The 19591-nt window shown below is 40.0% G+C and overlaps 1 protein-coding gene across 1 annotated transcript in view; it reads right to left on the bottom strand.

Annotated features, from left to right (window-relative positions):
- PIGB (phosphatidylinositol glycan anchor biosynthesis class B) overlaps nucleotides 1-19591 on the bottom strand; it is a 106773-nt gene that overhangs the window by 32888 nt on the left and 54294 nt on the right. Inside the window, exon 10 of the mRNA XM_053717499.1 lies at nucleotides 18072-18276. Coding sequence (XP_053573474.1) covers nucleotides 18072-18276 — 205 coding nt within the window. The remainder of the gene's footprint in view (nucleotides 1-18071; nucleotides 18277-19591) is intronic.

Raw genomic sequence — 19591 nt, 5'->3', positions numbered from 1 at the left:
TAGGCTCCTGGATATACTCACCACCTTCGGGGCCCACTCCTACTATAAGTTGAATTTATCTAAAACACAAGTGTATACGCAAGGGTTTACGAAGGCACAATTGGCTTCTCTTACTGAGTCTTATAAATTTGACTGGACAGAGCACTCTGTCCTACACCTGGGTGTCAGGATCTCTGGTAGCTTTTCCCAAATAATAAAAGACAACTATCTCCCTCTCTTAACTTCCCTCCACTCTTTGCGGAAGGACTGGAATCTTCAGCATGTCTCCTGGTTAGGTAGGATCACGGCGCTGAGGATGTCCTTTCTTCCTAAGCTGACGTACCTATTCCGCTGCCTGCCTATTAAGATACAGAGGCACTTGCTCCTTCAATTCCAAAGTGGGTTCACCAAATTTATCTGGTTAGATAAACCCCCTAGAGTCGCGCATAGAGTACTCCAACTTCCCAAATCTTTGGGAGGTATAGCTTCACCCTCGGTGATGCGGTATTATGAGGGTGCAATGCTTACCCATGTGTCTCAATGGGGGGTGAAGTCTTCGGATGCCAAATGGAAATCTATTGAACAGGCTTCGCTGCCTTTCCAAATTGCCTTAAGGGACCTAATTTGGACCCCGCCACATTGTCGTAGGGAGCTTGCCCTAACCAATCCTGTGGTATGCGAATGCCTCAGCTTTTGGGACAGAATACGGCATCATCCCCATGTGGCCCCGCATCCTTCTTCAGTCGCTTCCATAGCAGGCCTCTTATCGGGCCTCCAGGACTCTCACCCCAACAAGTGGATCCAATTGGGAATCAACAATATAGCGGACCTCTGGTCCACTTCCCCTCGAGACTCTTTTAAACAATTAACGCAGATAGGGGCTGAGGCCCAGGTCCCATCGTACCTATCTTTTGAATATCAGAGGATTAAGAGTTTTTTAAGCAGTTGGGGGTTTAAGCCCACCCTGGATAGGCCTTTGACTCTCTGGGAGTCCATCTGGACAAGGGGGGATAGGTTGTGTAGGCCTCTCTCAGTCCACTATATGCTACTAGGGGGATCTCAAGACCAGGAAACCCCTTCCCGATGGGAGACGCTGACGGGTAGACACGCTTCCCTGAAGGAGTGGGAACGAGCCTTTTCCCTGACCCAGAAAGCCATACACTGCACTACACTATACGAAACTTATTTCAAACTCCTCACTCACTGGTACTACGTACCCACTAGGTTGGCGAAAATATTTCCGAAGTGTCCCCCAAATGCTGGAGGAACTGTGGTTTCAGGGGTAATGCACTACATATATGGTGGGAGTGTCCTGTGATCCAGCCTCTATGGTTAAAAGGCTTTTCGGTTCTACAGGGCATGGGTATTTGGCTTCCCAGGCTAGCTGACACAGCCCTCCTTCACTTAAATCTACACTCAATACCTAAAAACCAGGCGTATATCTGCATTTACTTATTCATGACTATAAAGTATTCTGTTGCATGCTCCTGGAAGAAGGAACGAGCCCCAAGCTGGGCGATGATCTGTAATAACATGGCATACATTTATACAATGGAAAGAGATATCTTTCACAAATTAAATAATTCTGACCTGTTTGAAATGATTTGGGCTGACTGGAAGGAGACTCAAAATACAGACTGGAGACCTAACGCAACTGCCCAAGATACATAACCCCACGCACATACCCCCCCTTACGACAGTAGCCTATCTCACATAAACATATTCTTCTCCAGATGGCCTTCAACCCTCTCTCCACACCCTCTTCCATACCACTTCCCCCTCCCCTTCTACCATACCTTTTCCCCTCCACCCTCCTCTCTTTCTCTCTAGAAAACCTGTTGTATGATCAGTCATTAAGACCTCCCCCCCAAGTTCAGACTTGTCAGCCATGAATCAAGGCTCGACAGGTCATATTTGTTCACAGTACTTTGTAAGTGTTATAAGTGTTAAAATTTTATTTCTATTCATGAGACACTGACCCCCACTTGTCATTCTTGTGAACATTATTTTGCCGGATTGGAGCTGCGTCTCCTTGGTTTTTGTATACTTCTTTTATTACTACCAATAAAAATTTATTAAACTCAAAAAAAAAAAAAAAAAAAAGGGACAGTCAAGTCCAAAATAAACTTTCATGATTCAGATAGGGCATGTAATTTTAAACAATTTTCCAATATACTTTTATCACCAATTTTGCTTTGTTCTCTTGGTATTCTTAGTTGAAAGCTTAATCTAGGAGGTTCATATGCTAATTTCTTAGACCTTGAAGGCCACCTCTTTTCAGAATGCATTTGAACAGTTTCTTTCATGTAATTAGCAAGAGTCCATGAGCTAGTGACGTATGGGATATACATTCCTACCAGGAGGGGCAAAGTTTCCCAAACCTTAAAATGCCTATAAATACACCCCTCACCACACCCACAATTCAGTTTTACAAACTTTGCCTCCGATGGAGGTGGTGAAGTTTGTGCTAGATTCTACGTTGATATGCGCTCCGCAGCAAGTTGGAGCCCGGTTTTCCTCTCAGCGTGCAGTGAATGTCAGAGGGATGTGAGGAGAGTATTGCCTATTTGAATGCAGTGATCTGCTTCTACGGGGTCTATTTCATAGGTTCTCTGTTATCGGTCGTAGAGACTCATCTCTTACCTCCCTTTTCAGATCGACGATATACTCTTATATATACCATTACCTCTGCTGATTCTCGTTTCAGTACTGGTTTGGCTATCTGCTATATGTAGATGAGTGTCCTGGGGTAAGTAAGTCTTATTTTCTGTGACACTCCTAGCTATGGTTGGGCACTTTGTTTATAAAGTTCTAAATATATGTATTCAAACATTTATTTGCCTTGACTCAGAATGTTCAACTTTCCTTATTTTCAGACAGTCAGTTTCATATTTGGGATAATGCATTTTAATTTAACATTTTTCTTACCTTAAAATTTGACTTTTTCCCTGTGGGCTGTTAGGCTCGCGGGGGCTGAAAATGCTTCATTTTATTGCGTCATTCTTGGCGCGGACTTTTTTGGCGCAAAAATTCTATTTCCGTTTCCGGCGTCATACGTGTCGCCGGAAGTTGCGTCATTTTTTGACGTTATTTTGCGCCAAAAATGTCAGCGTTCCGGATGTGGCGTCATTTTTGGCGCCAAAAGCATTTAAGCGCCAAATAATGTGGGCGTCTTTTTTGGCGCTAAAAAATATGGGCGTCTTTTTTGTCTCCACATTATTTAAGTCTCATTATTTATTGCTTCTGGTTGCTAGAAGCTTGTTCACTGGCATTTTTTTCCCATTCCTGAAACTGTCATTTAAGGAATTTGATCAATTTTGCTTTATATGTTGTTTTTTTCTTTTACATATTGCAAGATGTTCCACGTTGCAACTGAGTCAGAAGATACTTCAGGAAAATCACTGCACAGTGCTGGAGCTACCAAGCTAAGTGTATCTGCTATAAACTTTTGGTATCTGTTTCTCCAGCTGTTATTTGTATTGCATGTCATGTCAAACTTATTAATGCAGATAAAATTTCCTTTAGTACTGTTACATTACCTGTTGCTGTTCCGTCAACATCTAATTTTCAGAGTTTTCCTGATAACATAAGAGATTTTATTTTTTAAATCCATTAAGAAGGCTATGTCTGTTATTTCTCCTTCTAGTATACATAAAAGTCTTTTAAAACTTCTCTTTTTTCAGATGAATTTTTAAATGAACATCATCATTCTGATACTGATAATAGTTCTTCTGGTTCAGAGGTTTCTGTCTCAGAGGTTGATGCTGATAAATCTTTGTATTTGTTCAAGATGGAATTTATTCGTTCTTTACTTAAAGAAGTGTTATTTGCATTAGAAATAGAGGATTCTGGTCCTCTTGATACTAAATGTAAACGTTTAAATAAGGTTTTTAAATCTCCTGTAGTTATTCCAGAAGTGTTTTATCTCCCTGATGCTATTTCTGAAGTAATTTCCAGGGAATGGAATAATTTGGGTAATTTATTTACTCCTTCTAGACGTTTAAGCAAATTATATCCTGTGCCATCTGACAGATTAGAGTTTTTTGGGACAAAAATCCCTAAGGTTATGGGGCTGTCTCTACTCCTGCTAATGTACTACTATTCCTACGGCAGATAGTACTTCATTTAAGGATCCTTTAGATAGGAAAATTGAATCCTTTCTAAGAAAAGCTTACTTATGTTCAGGTAATCTTCTTAGACCTGCTATATTTTTAGCGGATGTTGCCGCAGCTTCAACTTTTTGGTTAGAAGCTTTAGCGCAACAAGTAACAGATCATAATTTTATAGCATTATTATTATTCTATAACATGCTAATAATTTTATTGGTGATACCATCTTTTGATATCATTAGAGTTGATGCCAGGTTTATGTCTCTAGCTATTTTAGCTAGAAAAGCTTTATGGATTAAACTTGGAATGCTGACATGTCTTCTAAGTCAACTTTGCTTTCCCTTTCTTTCCAGGGTAAATAATCATTTTCGTTCCTTTCCTCACAACAAGGAACAAAAGCCTGATCCTTCATCCTCAGGAGCGGTATCAGTTTGGAAACTATTTCCAGTTTGGAATATATCCAAGCCTTATAGAAACCTATAGCCAGCTCCTAAGTACCTATGAAGGTGTGGCCCTTATTCCAGCTCAGCTGGTATGGGGCAGATTACGTTTTCTTCAAAGAAATTTGGATCAATTCCGTTCTTAATCTCTGGTTTCAGAAACATTGTTTCAGAAAGGTACAGAATTGGCTTCAAGTTAAGGCCTCCTGCTAAGAGATTCTTTTCTTTCCCGTGTCCCAGTTAACACAGCAAAGGTTCAGCATTTCTGAAATGTGTTTCAGATCTAGAGTTGGCTGGAGTATTTATGCCAGTTCCAGTTCTGGAACAGGGGCTGGGGTTTTATTTTATCTCTTCATTGTACCAAAGAAGGTCAATTCCTTCAGACCAGTTCCGGATCTATCATTATTGAATCGTTATGTTAGGATACCAACATTCAAGATGGTTACTGTAGGACTATCCTGCCTTTTGTTTAGCAAGGGCATTATATGTCTACAATAGATTTACAGGATGTGTATCTGCATATTCCGATTCATCCAAATCACTTTTAGTGTCTGAGATTCTCTTTTTAGACAAGCATTACCAGTTTTGTGGCTCTACCGTTTGGCCTAGCCTCAGTTCCAAGAATTTTTTTCAAAGGTTCTCGGTGCCCTTCTTTCTGTAATCAGAGAATAGGGTTTTGGTATTTCCTTATTTGGACGATATCTTGGTACTTGCTCAGTCTTCTCATTTTCGAAGAATCTCATACGAATCGACTTGTGTTGTTTCTTCAAGTTCATGGTTGGAGGATCAATTTACCAATCAGTTCATTGATTCCTCAGACAAGGGTAACCTTTTTAGGTTTCTAGATAAATTCAGTATCTATGACTCTGTCCTTGTCAGACAAGAGAAGTTTAACATTGATATCAGCTTGTCAAAACCTTCAGTCACAATCATTCCCTTTGGTAGCCTTATGCATGGAAATGTTGGGTCTTAGGACTGCCGCATCAGATGCGATCTCCTTTGCTCGTTTTCACATGCGACCTCTTCAGCTCTGTATGCTGAACCAATGGTGCAGGGATTACTCAAAGATATCTCAATTAATATCTTTAAACCGATTTTACGACACTCTCTGACATGGTGGACAGATCACCATCGTTTAGTTCAGGGGGCTTCTTTGTTCTTCCGACCTGGACTATAATCTCAACAGATGCAAGTCTTACAGGTTGGGGAGCTGTGGGGGTATCTGACGGCACAAGGGGTTTGGGAATCTCAGGAGGTGAGATTTCCGATCAATATTTTGGAACTCCGTGCAATTTTCAGAGCTCTTCAGTCTTGGCCTCTTCTGAAGAGAGAGTTGTTCATTTGTTTTCAGATAGACAATGTCACAACTGTGGCATACATCAATCATCAAGGAGGGACTCACAGTCCTCTGGCTATGAAAGAAGTATCTCGAATTTTGGTTTGGGCGGAATCCAGCTCCTGTCTAATCTCTGCGGTTCATATCCCAGGTATGGACAATTGGAAAGCGGATTATCTCAGTCGCCAAACGTTGCATCCGGGCGAATGGTCTCTTCACCCAGAGGTATTTCTTCAGATTGTTCAAATGTGGGAACTTCCAGAAATAGATCTGATGGCTTCTCATCTAAACAAGAAACTTCCCAGGTATCTGTCCAGATCCCGGGATCCTCAGGCGGAGGCAGTGGATGCATTATCACTTCCTTGGAAGTATCATCCTGCCTATATCTTTCCGCCTCTAGTTCTTCTTCCAAGAGTAATCTCCAAGATTCTGAAGGAATGCTCGTTTGTTCTGCTGGTAGCTCCGGCATGGCCTCACAGGTTTTGGTATGCAGATCTTGTCCGGATGGCCTCTTGCCAACCGTGGACTCTTCCGTTAAGACCAGACCTTTTGTCTCAAGGTCCTTTTTTCCATCAGGATCTGAAATCCTTAAATTTAAAGGTATGGAGATTGAACGCTTGATTCTTGGTCAAAGAGGTTTCTCTGACTCTGTGATTAATACTATGTTACAGGCTCGTAAATTTGTATCCAGAGAGATATATTATAGAGTCTGGAAGACTTATATTTCTTGGTGTCTTTCTCATCATTTTTCTTGGCATTCTTTTAGAATACCGAGAATATTACAGTTTCTTCAGGATGGTTTAGATAAGGGTTTGTCCGCAAGTTCCTTGAAAGGTCAAATCTCTGCTCTTTCTGTTCTTTTTCACAGAAAGATTGCTATTCTTCCTGATATTCATTGTTTTGTACAAGCTTTGGTTTGTATAAAGCCTGTCATTAAGTCAATTTCTCCTCCTTGGAGTTTGAATTTGGTTCTGGGGGCTCTTCAAGCTCCTCCATTTGAACCTATGCATTCATTGGATATTAAATTACTTTCTTGGAAAGTTTTGTTCCTTTTGGCCATCTCTTCTGCCAGAAGAGTTTCTGAATTATCTGCTCTTTCTTGTGAGTCTCCTTTTCTGATTTTTCATCAGGATAAGGCGGTGTTGCGAACTTCTTTTGAATTTTTACCTAAGTTGTGAATTCCAACAACATTAGTAGAGACATTGTGGTTCCTTCATTATGTCTTAATCCTAAGAATTCTAAGGAGAAATCGTTGCATTCTTTGGATGTTATTAGAGCTTTGAAATATTATGTTGAAGCTACTAAGTCTTTCCGACAGACTTCTAGTTTATTTGTTATCTTTTCCGGTTTTAGAAAGGCCAGAAAACTTCTGCCATTTCTTTGGCATCTTGGTTGAAATCTTTAATTCATCTTGCCTATGTTGAGTCGGGTAAGACTCCACCTCATAGGATTACAGCTCATTCTACTAGGTCAGTTTCTACTTCCTGGGCGTTTAGGAATGAAGCTTCGGTTGATCAGATTTGCAAAGCGGCAACTTGGTCCTCTTTGCATACTTTTACCAAATTCTACCATTTTGTTGTATTTTCTTCTTCTGAAGCAGTTTTTGGTAGAAAAGTACTTCAGGCAGCGGTTTCAGTTTGAATCTTCTGCTTATGTTTTTCATTAAACTTTATTTTGGGTGTGGATTATTTTCAGCAGGAATTGGCTGTCTTTATTTTATCCCTCCCTCTCTAGTGACTCTTGTGTGGAAAGATCCACATCTTGGGTAGTCATTATCCCATACGTCACTAGCTCATGGACTCTTGCTAATTACATGAAAGAAAACATAATTTATGTAAGAACTTACCTGATAAATTCATTTCTTTCATATTAGCAAGAGTCCATGAGGCCCGCCCTTTTTTGTGGGGGTTATGATTTTTTTGTATAAAGCACAATTATTCCAATTCCTTATTTTATATGCTTTCGCACTTTTTTCTTATCACCCCACTTCTTGGCTATTCGTTAAACTGAATTGTGGGTGTGGTGAGGGGTGTATTTATAGGCATTTTAAGGTTTGGGAAACTTTGCCCCTCCTGGTAGGAATGTATATCCCATACGTCACTAGCTCATGGACTCTTGCTAATATGAAAGAAATGAATTTATCAGGTAAGTTCTTACATAAATTATGTTTTTTCACCACTAGAGGGTGTTAGTTCACGTATTTCATATAGATAACACTATGCTCGTGCACGTGAAGTTATTTGGGAGCAGGCAGTGATTGGCTAAACTGCAAGTCTGTCAAAAGTACTGAAATAAAGGGGCAGTTTGCAGAGGCTTAGATACAAGATAATCACAGAGGTTAAAAGTATATTATTATAACTGTGTTGGTTATGCAAAACTGGGGAATGGGTAATAATGGGATTATCTATCTTTTAAAACAATACAAATTCTGGTGTAGACTGTCCCTTTAAATTAAAAAAAAGTATGTATTTTAGTTAATACACGCAGGACACACACCTGTAATAAGGAATGGAGTGACATGGCATCAGAACAAATAGGGATGTTGTGGAGTTAGTTTTACAGAGCGGCTGTACAGGATGATGATCTGCATCATATAAGGGACAGTCTACACCTTAGTCATCTTAAAGTCTTACCTTAGATTAAGCTGTAAATAGCCTCCTGGATCCCTTTCTATATCATGCAGCAAAAAAAAAAAAAATTTAATTAAAAGGGACAGTCAATAGAGAGGAACTACGTAAGGATATTGCCCAATTTATTCAAACTAATGACAACCTCACGGTCAGGGACGACACACTGTGGGTCGCGGCTAAAGCTACAATCAGAGGCCTCCTTATCAATAAACAAGTGCATCTCAGAAAACAGGCAGGTCTTACCCTCTCGCAAGCCCACATTAAGTTGCGACAACTAGAGGCATGCAACAGAAGTACAGTCACAGCAGAGACCACATCTCAAATTACCGAGATTAAAGATCACATTTCTAGGATTGAATTACGCAGAACCCAAATTAACCTCACCAAGCTTAAGCACTTATTTTACTATAAAGGCAACAAAGCTGATACCCTATTGGCAAACAAGATTAGGAACAGACTAGGGGCCTCTAGAATTCATTCCATACATTCAGCAGGTTCTCTCCTCCAGATCCCGTCCCAGATAGGTAAGGCGTTTGCCGATTACTATACCAAGCTGGCTAGAGAGGAGAGCCACTTTAAGAGTGAATTCCTAGAAGCCAGTATTGTCACCATCCTGAAACCGGACAAAGATCCATCGCTTTGCGCGAGTTACAGACACATCTCTTTGATAAATACGGACATCAAGTTTTATTCAAAGATACTCGCCAATCGTCTGGCTAAGTTACTTCCTTCTCTTATCAACTCGGACCAGGTGGGATTTGTCCCCCTCCGAGAAGGTCCAGATAACACGAGACGCCTCCTCAACATACTCACCTCTGCTTCGCGTCTCCGTAGACCGCTGGCGGTCATCTCTCTTGGCGCCGAGAAGGCGTTCGATCGGGTTAGGTGGTGTTATCTCTGGGCAGTCCTTAAGAGATTTCATTTTCCCCCTGATTTCGTAACGGCCATTCAAGCCCTGTACTCCACTCCTACCGCCTCTGTGTGCGGTTTGGGTTTTCGCTCTCCTCTCTTTTCTATCACAAATGGCACCAGACAGGGGTGCCCCCTCTCGCCACTCTTGTTTGCCCTCTCCATAGAACCCTTGGCTGAGCAGATCAGAACTGATCCCCAAATAAAGGGAGTCACCTTGTCGGGTACTGTGCATAAAATTGCACTCTTCGCTGACGATGTAACTTTGTTCCTATCACACCCTGATCAAGCGATACCTAGGCTCCTGGATATACTCACCACCTTCGGGGCCCACTCCTACTATAAGTTGAATTTATCTAAAACACAAGTGTATACGCAAGGGTTTACGAAGGCACAATTGGCTTCTCTTACTGAGTCTTATAAATTTGACTGGACAGAGCACTCTGTCCTACACCTGGGTGTCAGGATCTCTGGTAGCTTTTCCCAAATAATAAAAGACAACTATCTCCCTCTCTTAACTTCCCTCCACTCTTTGCGGAAGGACTGGAATCTTCAGCATGTCTCCTGGTTAGGTAGGATCACGGCGCTGAGGATGTCCTTTCTTCCTAAGCTGACGTACCTATTCCGCTGCCTGCCTATTAAGATACAGAGGCACTTGCTCCTTCAATTCCAAAGTGGGTTCACCAAATTTATCTGGTTAGATAAACCCCCTAGAGTCGCGCATAGAGTACTCCAACTTCCCAAATCTTTGGGAGGTATAGCTTCACCCTCGGTGATGCGGTATTATGAGGGTGCAATGCTTACCCATGTGTCTCAATGGGGGGTGAAGTCTTCGGATGCCAAATGGAAATCTATTGAACAGGCTTCGCTGCCTTTCCAAATTGCCTTAAGGGACCTAATTTGGACCCCGCCACATTGTCGTAGGGAGCTTGCCCTAACCAATCCTGTGGTATGCGAATGCCTCAGCTTTTGGGACAGAATACGGCATCATCCCCATGTGGCCCCGCATCCTTCTTCAGTCGCTTCCATAGCAGGCCTCTTATCGGGCCTCCAGGACTCTCACCCCAACAAGTGGATCCAATTGGGAATCAACAATATAGCGGACCTCTGGTCCACTTCCCCTCGAGACTCTTTTAAACAATTAACGCAGATAGGGGCTGAGGCCCAGGTCCCATCGTACCTATCTTTTGAATATCAGAGGATTAAGAGTTTTTTAAGCAGTTGGGGGTTTAAGCCCACCCTGGATAGGCCTTTGACTCTCTGGGAGTCCATCTGGACAAGGGGGGATAGGTTGTGTAGGCCTCTCTCAGTCCACTATATGCTACTAGGGGGATCTCAAGACCAGGAAACCCCTTCCCGATGGGAGACGCTGACGGGTAGACACGCTTCCCTGAAGGAGTGGGAACGAGCCTTTTCCCTGACCCAGAAAGCCATACACTGCACTACACTATACGAAACTTATTTCAAACTCCTCACTCACTGGTACTACGTACCCACTAGGTTGGCGAAAATATTTCCGAAGTGTCCCCCAAATGCTGGAGGAACTGTGGTTTCAGGGGTAATGCACTACATATATGGTGGGAGTGTCCTGTGATCCAGCCTCTATGGTTAAAAGGCTTTTCGGTTCTACAGGGCATGGGTATTTGGCTTCCCAGGCTAGCTGACACAGCCCTCCTTCACTTAAATCTACACTCAATACCTAAAAACCCGGCGTATATCTGCATTTACTTATTCATGACTATAAAGTATTCTGTTGCATACTCCTGGAAGAAGGAACGAGCCCCAAGCTGGGCGATGATCTGTAATAACATGGCATACATTTATACAATGGAAAGAGATATCTTTCACAAATTAAATAATTCTGACCTGTTTGAAATGATTTGGGCTGACTGGAAGGAGACTCAAAATACAGACTGGAGACCTAACGCAACTGCCCAAGATACATAACCCCACGCACATACCCCCCCTTACGACAGTAGCCTATCTCACATAAACATATTCTTCTCCAGATGGCCTTCAACCCTCTCTCCACACCCTCTTCCATACCACTTCCCCCTCCCCTTCTACCATACCTTTTCCCCTCCACCCTCCTCTCTTTCTCTCTAGAAAACCTGTTGTATGATCAGTCATTAAGACCTCCCCCCCAAGTTCAGACTTGTCAGCCATGAATCAAGGCTCGACAGGTCATATTTGTTCACAGTACTTTGTAAGTGTTATAAGTGTTAAAATTTTATTTCTATTCATGAGACACTGACCCCCACTTGTCATTCTTGTGAACATTATTTTGCCGGATTGGAGCTGCGTCTCCTTGGTTTTTGTATACTTCTTTTATTACTACCAATAAAAATTTATTAAACTCAAAAAAAAAAAAAAAAAAAAAAAAAAAAAAAGGGACAGTCAAGTCCAAAATAAACTTTCATGATTCAGATAGGGCATGTAATTTTAAACAATTTTCCAATATACTTTTATCACCAATTTTGCTTTGTTCTCTTGGTATTCTTAGTTGAAAGCTTAATCTAGGAGGTTCATATGCTAATTTCTTAGACCTTGAAGGCCACCTCTTTTCAGAATGCATTTGAACAGTTTCTTTCATGTAATTAGCAAGAGTCCATGAGCTAGTGACGTATGGGATATACATTCCTACCAGGAGGGGCAAAGTTTCCCAAACCTTAAAATGCCTATAAATACACCCCTCACCACACCCACAATTCAGTTTTACAAACTTTGCCTCCGATGGAGGTGGTGAAGTTTGTGCTAGATTCTACGTTGATATGCGCTCCGCAGCAAGTTGGAGCCCGGTTTTCCTCTCAGCGTGCAGTGAATGTCAGAGGGATGTGAGGAGAGTATTGCCTATTTGAATGCAGTGATCTGCTTCTACGGGGTCTATTTCATAGGTTCTCTGTTATCGGTCGTAGAGATTCATCTCTTACCTCCCTTTTCAGATCGACGATATACTCTTATATATACCATTACCTCTGCTGATTCTCGTTTCAGTACTGGTTTGGCTATCTGCTATATGTAGATGAGTGTCCTGGGGTAAGTAAGTCTTATTTTCTGTGACACTCCTAGCTATGGTTGGGCACTTTGTTTATAAAGTTCTAAATATATGTATTCAAACATTTATTTGCCTTGACTCAGAATGTTCAACTTTCCTTATTTTCAGACAGTCAGTTTCATATTTGGGATAATGCATTTTAATTTAACATTTTTCTTACCTTAAAATTTGACTTTTTCCCTGTGGGCTGTTAGGCTCGCGGGGGCTGAAAATGCTTCATTTTATTGCGTCATTCTTGGCGCGGACTTTTTTGGCGCAAAAATTCTATTTCCGTTTCCGGCGTCATACGTGTCGCCGGAAGTTGCGTCATTTTTTGACGTTATTTTGCGCCAAAAATGTCGGCGTTCCGGATGTGGCGTCATTTTTGGCGCCAAAAGCATTTAAGCGCCAAATAATGTGGGCGTCTTTTTTGGCGCTAAAAAATATGGGCGTCTTTTTTGTCTCCACATTATTTAAGTCTCATTATTTATTGCTTCTGGTTGCTAGAAGCTTGTTCACTGGCATTTTTTTCCCATTCCTGAAACTGTCATTTAAGGAATTTGATCAATTTTGCTTTATATGTTGTTTTTTTCTTTTACATATTGCAAGATGTTCCACGTTGCAACTGAGTCAGAAGATACTTCAGGAAAATCACTGCACAGTGCTGGAGCTACCAAGCTAAGTGTATCTGCTATAAACTTTTGGTATCTGTTTCTCCAGCTGTTATTTGTATTGCATGTCATGTCAAACTTATTAATGCAGATAAAATTTCCTTTAGTACTGTTACATTACCTGTTGCTGTTCCGTCAACATCTAATTTTCAGAGTGTTCCTGATAACATAAGAGATTTTATTTTTTAAATCCATTAAGAAGGCTATGTCTGTTATTTCTCCTTCTAGTATACATAAAAGTCTTTTAAAACTTCTCTTTTTTCAGATGAATTTTTAAATGAACATCATCATTCTGATACTGATAATAGTTCTTCTGGTTCAGAGGTTTCTGTCTCAGAGGTTGATGCTGATAAATCTTTGTATTTGTTCAAGATGGAATTTATTCGTTCTTTACTTAAAGAAGTGTTATTTGCATTAGAAATAGAGGATTCTGGTCCTCTTGATACTAAATGTAAACGTTTAAATAAGGTTTTTAAATCTCCTGTAGTTATTCCAGAAGTGTTTTATCTCCCTGATGCTATTTCTGAAGTAATTTCCAGGGAATGGAATAATTTGGGTAATTTATTTACTCCTTCTAGACGTTTAAGCAAATTATATCCTGTGCCATCTGACAGATTAGAGTTTTTTGGGACAAAAATCCCTAAGGTTATGGGGCTGTCTCTACTCCTGCTAATGTACTACTATTCCTACGGCAGATAGTACTTCATTTAAGGATCCTTTAGATAGGAAAATTGAATCCTTTCTAAGAAAAGCTTACTTATGTTCAGGTAATCTTCTTAGACCTGCTATATTTTTAGCGGATGTTGCCGCAGCTTCAACTTTTTGGTTAGAAGCTTTAGCGCAACAAGTAACAGATCATAATTTTATAGCATTATTATTATTCTATAACATGCTAATAATTTTATTGGTGATACCATCTTTTGATATCATTAGAGTTGATGTCAGGTATATGTCTCTAGCTATTTTAGCTAGAAAAGCTTTATGGATTAAACTTGGAATGCTGACATGTCTTCTAAGTCAACTTTGCTTTCCCTTTCTTTCCAGGGTAAATAATCATTTTCGTTCCTTTCCTCACAACAAGGAACAAAAGCCTGATCCTTCATCCTCAGGAGCGGTATCAGTTTGGAAACTATTTCCAGTTTGGAATATATCCAAGCCTTATAGAAACCTATAGCCAGCTCCTAAGTACCTATGAAGGTGTGGCCCTTATTCCAGCTCAGCTGGTATGGGGCAGATTACGTTTTCTTCAAAGAAATTTGGATCAATTCCGTTCTTAATCTCTGGTTTCAGAAACATTGTTTCAGAAAGGTACAGAATTGGCTTCAAGTTAAGGCCTCCTGCTAAGAGATTCTTTTCTTTCCCGTGTCCCAGTTAACACAGCAAAGGTTCAGCATTTCTGAAATGTGTTTCAGATCTAGAGTTGGCTGGAGTATTTATGCCAGTTCCAGTTCTGGAACAGGGGCTGGGGTTTTATTTTATCTCTTCATTGTACCAAAGAAGGTCAATTCCTTCAGACCAGTTCCGGATCTATCATTATTGAATCGTTATGTTAGGATACCAACATTCAAGATGGTTACTGTAGGACTATCCTGCCTTTTGTTTAGCAAGGGCATTATATGTCTACAATAGATTTACAGGATGTGTATCTGCATATTCCGATTCATCCAGATCACTTTTAGTGTCTGAGATTCTCTTTTTAGACAAGCATTACCAGTTTTGTGGCTCTACCGTTTGGCCTAGCCTCAGTTCCAAGAATTTTTTTCAAAGGTTCTCGGTGCCCTTCTTTCTGTAATCAGAGAATAGGGTTTTGGTATTTCCTTATTTGGACGATATCTTGGTACTTGCTCAGTCTTCTCATTTTCGAAGAATCTCATACGAATCGACTTGTGTTGTTTCTTCAAGTTCATGGTTGGAGGATCAATTTACCAATCAGTTCATTGATTCCTCAGACAAGGGTAACCTTTTTAGGTTTCTAGATAAATTCAGTATCTATGACTCTGTCCTTGTCAGACAAGAGAAGTTTAACATTGATATCAGCTTGTCAAAACCTTCAGTCACAATCATTCCCTTTGGTAGCCTTATGCATGGAAATGTTGGGTCTTAGGACTGCCGCATCAGATGCGATCTCCTTTGCTCGTTTTCACATGCGACCTCTTCAGCTCTGTATGCTGAACCAATGGTGCAGGGATTACTCAAAGATATCTCAATTAATATCTTTAAACCGATTTTACGACACTCTCTGACATGGTGGACAGATCACCATCGTTTAGTTCAGGGGGCTTCTTTGTTCTTCCGACCTGGACTATAATCTCAACAGATGCAAGTCTTACAGGTTGGGGAGCTGTGGGGGTATCTGACGGCACAAGGGGTTTGGGAATCTCAGGAGGTGAGATTTCCGATCAATATTTTGGAACTCCGTGCAATTTTCAGAGCTCTTCAGTCTTGGCCTCTTCTGAAGAGAGAGTTGTTCATTTGTTTTCAGATAGACAATGTCACAACTGTGGCATACATCAATCATCAAGGAGGGACTCACAGTCCTCTGGCTATGAAAGAAGTATCTCGAATTTTGGTTTGGGCGGAATCCAGCTCCTGTCTAATCTCTGCGGTTCATATCCCAGGTATGGACAATTGGAAAGCGGATTATCTCAGTCGCCAAACGTTGCATCCGAGCGAATGGTCTCTTCACCCAGAGGTATTTCTTCAGATTGTTCAAATGTGGGAACTTCCAGAAATAGATCTGATGGCTTCTCATCTAAACAAGAAACTTCCCAGGCATCTGTCCAGATCCCGGGATCCTCAGGCGGAGGCAGTGGATGCATTATCACTTCCTTGGAAGTATCATCCTGCCTATATCTTTCCGCCTCTAGTTCTTCTTCCAAGAGTAATCTCCAAGATTCTGAAGGAATGCTCGTTTGTTCTGCTGGTAGCTCCGGCATGGCCTCACAGGTTTTGGTATGCAGATCTTGTCCGGATGGCCTCTTGCCAACCGTGGACTCTTCCGTTAAGACCAGACCTTTTGTCTCAAGGTCCTTTTTTCCATCAGGATCTGAAATCCTTAAATTTAAAGGTATGGAGATTGAACGCTTGATTCTTGGTCAAAGAGGTTTCTCTGACTCTGTGATTAATACTATGTTACAGGCTCGTAAATTTGTATCCAGAGAGATATATTATAGAGTCTGGAAGACTTATATTTCTTGGTGTCTTTCTCATCATTTTTCTTGGCATTCTTTTAGAATACCGAGAATATTACAGTTTCTTCAGGATGGTTTAGATAAGGGTTTGTCCGCAAGTTCCTTGAAAGGTCAAATCTCTGCTCTTTCTGTTCTTTTTCACAGAAAGATTGCTATTCTTCCTGATATTCATTGTTTTGTACAAGCTTTGGTTTGTATAAAGCCTGTCATTAAGTCAATTTCTCCTCCTTGGAGTTTGAATTTGGTTCTGGGGGCTCTTCAAGCTCCTCCATTTGAACCTATGCATTCATTGGATATTAAATTACTTTCTTGGAAAGTTTTGTTTCTTTTGGCCATCTCTTCTGCCAGAAGAGTTTCTGAATTATCTGCTCTTTCTTGTGAGTCTCCTTTTCTGATTTTTCATCAGGATAAGGCGGTGTTGCGAACTTCTTTTGAATTTTTACCTAAGTTGTGAATTCCAACAACATTAGTAGAGACATTGTGGTTCCTTCATTATGTCTTAATCCTAAGAATTCTAAGGAGAAATCGTTGCATTCTTTGGATGTTATTAGAGCTTTGAAATATTATGTTGAAGCTACTAAGTCTTTCCGACAGACTTCTAGTTTATTTGTTATCTTTTCCGGTTTTAGAAAGGCCAGAAAACTTCTGCCATTTCTTTGGCATCTTGGTTGAAATCTTTAATTCATCTTGCCTATGTTGAGTCGGGAAAGACTCCACCTCATAGGATTACAGCTCATTCTACTAGGTCAGTTTCTACTTCCTGGGCGTTTAGGAATGAAGCTTCGGTTGATCAGATTTGCAAAGCGGCAACTTGGTCCTCTTTGCATACTTTTACCAAATTCTACCATTTTGTTGTATTTTCTTCTTCTGAAGCAGTTTTTGGTAGAAAAGTACTTCAGGCAGCGGTTTCAGTTTGAATCTTCTGCTTATGTTTTTCATTAAACTTTATTTTGGGTGTGGATTATTTTCAGCAGGAATTGGCTGTCTTTATTTTATCCCTCCCTCTCTAGTGACTCTTGTGTGGAAAGATCCACATCTTGGGTAGTCATTATCCCATACGTCACTAGCTCATGGACTCTTGCTAATTACATGAAAGAAAACATAATTTATGTAAGAACTTACCTGATAAATTCATTTCTTTCATATTAGCAAGAGTCCATGAGGCCCGCCCTTTTTTGTGGGGGTTATGATTTTTTTGTATAAAGCACAATTATTCCAATTCCTTATTTTATATGCTTTCGCACTTTTTTCTTATCACCCCACTTCTTGGCTATTCGTTAAACTGAATTGTGGGTGTGGTGAGGGGTGTATTTATAGGCATTTTAAGGTTTGGGAAACTTTGCCCCTCCTGGTAGGAATGTATATCCCATACGTCACTAGCTCATGGACTCTTGCTAATATGAAAGAAATGAATTTATCAGGTAAGTTCTTACATAAATTATGTTTTTTCACCACTAGAGGGTGTTAGTTCACGTATTTCATATAGATAACACTATGCTCGTGCACGTGAAGTTATTTGGGAGCAGGCAGTGATTGGCTAAACTGCAAGTCTGTCAAAAGTACTGAAATAAAGGGGCAGTTTGCAGAGGCTTAGATACAAGATAATCACAGAGGTTAAAAGTATATTATTATAACTGTGTTGGTTATGCAAAACTGGGGAATGGGTAATAATGGGATTATCTATCTTTTAAAACAATACAAATTCTGGTGTAGACTGTCCCTTTAAATTAAAAAAAAGTATGTATTTTAGTTAATACACGCAGGACACACACCTGTAATAAGGAATGGAGTGACATGGCATCAGAACAAATAGGGATGTTGTGGAGTTAGTTTTACAGAGCGGCTGAATGTGGACCATGATGTCGAGTGCCCCTCTCTGATGTATTAATCCAGTATATAGGGCAGGCAGTAAGTTTGATAAAACCAGGAAGCTTATAGCTGGTTTCTTCCATTTCTTTAAGCGTGAAATTGAAAACCCTGTTTCAGAAATAAAAAAGTGAAAAATGCATAAAACAAACGTCACTTAAAGGTATATGAAACCCAAAATTTTTCTTTCATGATTTAGATAGAGCAGAAAATTTTAAGCAACTTTCTAATTTACCCCTATTAACAATTTTTCTCCGTTCTCTTGGTATGCTTTGTTGAATGAGCAGCAATGCACTTCTGGTTGCTGACTGAACACATGCATGAGCCAATGACAATCGGTATATATATGCATCCACCAATCAGCAACTAGAAACTAGGTTCTTTGCTTTGCTGCTCCTGATCTTTCATAGATAAATCTTTCAGCAAAGGATAACAAGAGAAGAAAGCAAATTAAATAATAGAAGTAAATTGGAAAGTTGTTTAAAATTGTATTCTCTATAAATCATGAAAGAAAATTTTGGGGTTTCATGTCCCTTTAAACTACATTTAAATGGCCAAACTAAAAAAGTTTTATAGTTTTTTTAAATTTAAAGAACAATCATTAAATTACCTTTGTTCTACTTACAATTAAGTGTATAATTGGTTTATTGCATATTCTTTTACAGATCACTTGCAAGTGTTATTTTTATATGCATATAGGCCTGATGAAACAGCCCTGCAATGCTGAGAAACGTTTCAAGTTTTTAATAAAGATTTTAATGCAATTACACCTTGCCACAAAGATCCTTTTTATTGTTGACATCTGATGAATGAATATTAGAGTACCTGTGTATCCTACCACTTGAAGTACCTGTGATCAGTCAGCTGGACGTTCCAGCTTGCTATTATAGAGCGCCTGGAGGTGCCCCCTTTTCGTGAGTATTCTGTACACGATTTCATACCCTTTTGATACAGACTGTGCTAGGCCATTTTGATGCCCTTGTTTCCTTGGTGTTTTAGATTTCTTCTCCATCAAGGTTCACCAAGACCCTGACCAAGGAGCAGCCTGGGCCGAGGAGGAACAATAGTTATAGAAATTGTTGGACTTGTGCACTATCCATCCATTTCACTTTTGATTATTTACATTCATAACTTTTCTTTTCTTCTCTTAATTGGCGCACACCTTTATTATTCTTTGGTATATAATGTAGATATATATATATATATATATATATATATATATATATATATATATATATATATATATATATATATATATATATATTAGCTACACTAGTTTTGTAGAAATGATTCTTAAGAAAACCGCAAAAAATGCTTTTTTTGGTTCAATTTTTCAGGATTAAATTCCTATACTGTATATTGTTATGTTAACAAGAAAGCCATGTTTATCTGTTAAAAAAATAAATATAATATACAATATATAACA

This window comes from Bombina bombina, chromosome 6, assembly GCF_027579735.1.
Source record: "Bombina bombina isolate aBomBom1 chromosome 6, aBomBom1.pri, whole genome shotgun sequence".
Lineage (NCBI taxonomy): Eukaryota > Metazoa > Chordata > Amphibia > Anura > Bombinatoridae > Bombina > Bombina bombina.
The sequence above is the reverse complement of the archived record's forward strand: the minus strand, read 5'-3'. Positions and strand labels throughout refer to the sequence as shown.